Source organism: Teleopsis dalmanni, chromosome 2 (assembly GCF_002237135.1).
Source record: "Teleopsis dalmanni isolate 2A chromosome 2, ASM223713v2, whole genome shotgun sequence".
NCBI classification, from domain to species: domain Eukaryota; kingdom Metazoa; phylum Arthropoda; class Insecta; order Diptera; family Diopsidae; genus Teleopsis; species Teleopsis dalmanni.
In genome coordinates, this window is record NC_051847.1 from 23,784,308 (window position 1) to 23,790,254 (window position 5,947).

The 5,947-nt window shown below is 25.6% G+C and overlaps 1 protein-coding gene across 1 annotated transcript in view; it reads left to right on the top strand.

Annotated features, from left to right (window-relative positions):
- The first annotated feature begins 2,824 nt into the window (after window positions 1-2,824).
- Window positions 2,825-5,947, top strand: part of LOC119674129 (putative uncharacterized protein DDB_G0286901) — an 11,877-nt gene continuing 8,754 nt past the window's right edge. Inside the window, exons 1-2 of the mRNA XM_038085254.1 lie at window positions 2,825-2,845; window positions 4,968-5,943. Of these exons, the coding sequence (XP_037941182.1) occupies window positions 4,998-5,943 (946 nt within the window). The 5' untranslated portion in view covers window positions 2,825-2,845; window positions 4,968-4,997. The remainder of the gene's footprint in view (window positions 2,846-4,967; window positions 5,944-5,947) is intronic.

Here is a 5,947-nt window from a genome sequence, read left to right on the forward strand (position 1 = left end):
ATTTATCTAGTAATTGTTTTAAAGTATATTTACATATATTGTAATCATAAACTGCTTTCAATAAGATACTTTTTTTGCAAACCCCTTAATACTTCAGGTTGTGCATCGCATATAAACTTTTATAATTTAATGAATTTCATAGATATATTTAAGTTTTTTTTAAATAATTTTATAAAAAACAATCTGAAATTATTCACAAATGAATATGTAAATTATTCTTTGATGCATTTGTACTAATTCCTGTAGACTACAGTAAAGTTCTTAAATCGAATGCAATTCTTATTTCAATACGAAATAAGAATACGAATATTTATCTGTTGTGTAGTTGTTTTCTCTTTTTAAACAAAACAATATTAATTAAGCATTTAAAATAGTTTTCATTCATAAATCACAGTATTTTTGTACTTGTTTTGTATGTGAATTTTGTGTTAAGATGTTTTTCGCGATGGGAAAAAATTGTTTTTAAACTTTTATATTTTATATTTTCCCTACATTGGTCGGTTTAATTCGTGGGTCTGTATGTATATCATTTATTTACAAACATACAGACATACTTATTTATACTAGTTCGTACTGCTATTCTTATTGTTCAAAATATATCCAATATTTTGTTATGATATTTCTATTTCCTTTTAATTATGAACATACTAAACATACAAATATACTCGCATATATTTAAAAATATATATAAAATTATTTTCATTCAATTTTCAACTTTTTCGTTACACCTACACTTCGGTTATTTTCGAAATATTAAATTGAAATGTTTTAATGAAAAATGCTAAATAAATAAAAAATTTTATATTCTTTTATATCTTATATATGCAGAAAATATATAAAAACAAAATTGATCTTTCTATCGGATATATAAGAAATAAATTATTTAATTTTTTTTTTTTTGCCATTTGACCATTTCGATATCTCTAAGAATTTGTTTTGCATTTATTTTTAATAAAATTTTATATCTGCACATATTTGTATCATATTTTACTATATACCTGCATATAAAAATATTAAAATATCAAAATTATTTCTTTTCGTTCTACGTAAAATATATATATATCTGAAATTCTCAATTAATAAAATCTATACTTAAATTTTATTAGCTCTGTTCTTGTTCATATGCAATGAACTGAAAATTTGTATTTTTAAGTACCAACACAAATGAATATTCTATCTATTTGCATTGGTTCGTCTACCCACTTTATAATTGAAAACAAGGAATATATAAGATGGATGATCGATTCCTTTAAGGAATCTTTGTTGTATCAACTGTTGGTTATTTAAAAATTGAAATGTTATTCTCGCCTTTTAGTGTAATTCTCAGGACCTGCAGTCTTTATGTAGGTCCCAGTGGTCTGCGTATGAACAACGCTAATACGCTAATCCATGGTATCACAACGGGCTATTATTTGAGCTCAAGTGGGTTTTAGTGTAAATGAATTAAGAAATCTGTATTATTGGCATTATTGGCATTATTATTGAAATCAATCATTTGCCTATTAAATACATAGCATTATTTTCTGACTTGTAAGTTCCATTTAGCCACAATTTGGTCATTGTATTTAGACCAAGATTGTTTTTAGATGACATTATCGTATAAGAATTAGTTTTTATCACACACTTTTCGTTTTACAGATTAAAATTCGGTCCATCAATTGTCAGTCGTTTTGATATGTTGCGAGATTTCACATGTCCTGTCCATCTTTTTAAACTTAATTTACAATTTTATCGAGTTTTTCGTTCATAGTCAATCAGAGTGAAGTGTCTTCTAAAAATTCATCTAAAATTCTAGCGAGCAATTTCTTGACAGTTGAATTTGATAAAGTAAGTGAACCATAAACAGCTAAAATCTTTTTACGTATTAACATTTTTCCTTTTCTGTTACCTTTATCATAATGAAGTGTTAAATATATCAAACTTTTTATCAAATAAATAAAATAATTAGCAGATAATAATAACCATTTCAAAGTCAAGGAAGTAGAAAACCGCCGAATACTTTTTGCCCAATCCAATACAATCGAAAAAGGCTTAATTTGTATTAAGCTTAAAAATAATAAATATCTTATGTGTATATGAGAGAACTACCAAGTAACATACATCGTTTACATATATATTGTCTACATTAATACAAATTAGTCGATATATTTTATCTTATCAATTCAAAGGCCAAAAGAAATTGTTTTATATGTTTGGAATATTTAATTATTTTTTGTTTTTTTTTTTAATATTCCACTATGGGATATTGTGGGAACAAAAAATAATAAATATAAAACATGTAACGTATACGCCGAGTGCGACCTGCTCTCGCACAATCGCCTAGACTCTTTCACACGACATATTAAAAAAGCACATTTTCAAGTTTTTCGTATACCTCAGTACAGATTTTTATACGTATATATAATATGTATTAATATGTATATGTATAAATCTGTTTGTTTTGTTTCTTTGCAGAATATCGTAGATTATTTGCAGAATTTTTAGTTATCTTCTAGCATTTAAATCGAACAAACGCGCTTATATCTCGTAAAGAAAATATCGCCAAAAACATTTTTCTGCGTTTTTCGAATTGTTGTGTAAAAAAAATTCATAATTTTATGGCAATTTTTTGCAAAATATTTAAAAAAAATATAATTAATTACAATTTTCTCAAGGAAAATAATTAAAGATAAAAAATGAAAAAGAAAGCATAGTGTAGTGTAATAACTAAATGTTGACAGTTACTACATATATATAGAATTTATAAAAATAAAAAACAAATAAAATAAAAGTTAATAAAAACGAATACTCATTCGTGTAAATAAATTATTTAAATTATAAATTTGTTTAAATTTATTTTAAAAATGTGAGTAATTAATGTAGATAATCGAGGCGAATAAAAACATAAATTAAATCACAGCAAACTAAATCAAAACTAACTAAAATACAGCCATTGTTATCTGCTTAACTGCTTCAGTGTAATTTTTTTTTATTTATTTTAAAAATTATATATACTAAGCTTAAAGGGTAAAAATTTTACTCAAAATTTGAATCTATATCTCTATTATACATATTATGTACGGTGTATATTATACTTGTTTGTTTTATGCTGTTTGCCGATTTTCTGTTTGGTGCTGTGTCATAAATATTTTTAAATTTTCATGTCATTTGTTTATTAGATACTTCAACCATAATTCTTTTTTATTTTATTTAAGTTGCACATTTTTAAAATTTAAATTAAAATTAGTGTCTGCGCTAAATCTGGAAATGAAATAATATTAAAAAAAATAAATTTAAACAATTTTTGCCACATTTCGCTATTGCGTTAATTTTATTTCAATATATGCTCTTAGAGTTTGTAATACCATTGAGATTTTAATATTATATTTTATAAATTAAATTATGTTTTTTATGAAACATTTACAAAAATGCATTATAAGATATTTATTCAAAGAGTATTTATTAATGGAATTAATAAATTAATCTGTTTAGTTACTTTAAGAGTTGTCAGAAAAAATATATGTAGTTTAATATTTTGTAAATGTTTCACACAATAGAATGCTTGATTCTTAGTCCAGCAAAGCACTGTCATTATAGTTAATATATTGTGCTAACGAATGACACTAATCGAATAAAATGTACCCAACTATTCAAATGAGGGTCGAATAGAGGTTCGAATATGGTTTAATATTTTGGTAAATGTTTAACACAATAGAATACTTGATTCTTAGTTCAGCAAAGCATTGTCATTATAGTTGATATATTGTGCTAATGAATGACTCTAATCGAATAAAATGTACCCAACTATTCGAATGAGGTTCGAATATGGTTTGATATTTTGTCAATGTTTAACACAATAGAATACTTGATTCTTAGTCCAGCAAAGCATTGCCATTATAGTTGATATATTGTGCTAACGAATGACTCTAATCGAATAAAATATACCCAGCTATGTGAATGAGAATTGTTTTTTTTTGTGGATTTCCCAATAACAAATGGAGATAGAAGTTCCCGACTCAGTATTTTCATTTAATATACTAATACAGTAGTCGCTCTAAATATAACGAATACTCAATTTAACGATAAATGCATAATTCGTTATTGATTGATTGAAAAGTTATTGATTTAGCAAATATTGCAAGAAAAATAACGAATGTAAATGAAAATGTGTCACTGAAATAAAAACAAATCGAAACTTTTAAGTATCAGTCACCACTGAATTTCTATACTACCGATCTGGTAGTATTTGTCAATATCTAGCAAAATTTTTATTAAAAAAAAATGTATGATCGTGAAAAGTCTATATCATGTCATAAAAGTCTTAACCCCTTTCTATTTAACCTGACAACTAATTATAGTTTATTTGTTTTTCGGATTAATCCATAACTTTAGAACTATAATGATATAGAACATTCAGAGTTAGATTTTTCTGAAAAACTTTTGCATATTTGCGTTATGTATTATTACTTTTAACAATTGTTTATATTTAATTTGTTTCTCGTGAAATTTAATTTTTTGTAATATAAATTTAAATTTTAGAAAACCATAAGTAATGAATTGTTCTTTTAAAAAAAGAACCCTTAACTTTATATAGTTTTCGAACAGAAAATATGATTTAGCAAAAAATAAATCATATGGAAATTATAGCTAGAAGTATAAACAATCAAAAAAAAAAACTAGATTAATTAGAACTAATCGCGTTTTTTGTATTTTCGAGTTACTTAATAGAAAATAGACTATCCAGATAATTTAGACCATTCGAACTTTACGTTATAAATTTGAAAATGATTAATAATTGTTTAATGGTTTTAATATTAATTTATTTGAACAATTTGAATAACATTAATTATATTTTTATTAATTACAAATGGCTTCAATTCTATGAGCGTTTTAAGAATGTTATACAAATTTATTATATAATTTTTATATGATTTTATTATATGATTTTTATATGATTTTATTATATGATTTTTTTTTTTGGTTTTCAGGTGTGTGTTTATTTTAAATGATGGCCTAAAATGGCGGCTAAACCACCAAAGCCGCCAGGATTTTTATTAAAACGTAGCAATAATGACGAAAGTGGCAGCGAAAGAAATTCTAATAATTGCAATAACAGTAATAATAACGGTAATAATATCCATAGAGTTAATGGTGTCAATACTCTAAGCAATAACTATAATAATAGTAATAGTAATAACAGTAACAATAACAAATGTTCAGTGAAAAATAATACTACGGATTCTATACCAAATTCAAATAATTCAAATATAACAACAACGAATATAGCAAAAGCAAACTGTAATTGCACAAATATAAGTATTATGCACTTATTTCATGAAATGAAACAAGAATTTCCAACCATACCAGATACAATAGTGACACAGTGCGTGAATGAGAACTGTCATCAACGTGATAATTGTATACAAATGTTGCGTAATGAATTGGCTGCAAATCCGATGCCAGCCCAAGCATATCCAGCTAAAGTACTGCAACAACAAAGACAACAACAAGTGAAATTGCAAACGCAACACAGTTTACAGAAACCCCCCACACCCTTAAAACCAACGCGTGCAGCACCAACGCATCCGCCTATTGTAGCGACTAAGCCCACAAAAAACATACAATTGACCCAAACGTCGTCCAGAACGAAATTCAATAATTCCCACAATCCTGTGGAGGTAAAAAATTGTGATAGTGCTAGTGCTAGTGCTAGTGAAATAACAAATAGCAACAAAATTAATAAGAAATTCAAAGATGTTTATAATAATAATTCAAATAGTGTAATTACACAGAATAGTGTCGGTGAAAGTACAAGTGATATGCCAGCAATTACAAAAACAATAACACCGACACAACGCGCATTAACGAGTGTAAATAGTGTGAGTGATATGCAAGAATGTTCTAATTATGAAACAACAAATAATACGGCAACACCAACAGCCAATAATAATAATAGTAATAATATTAA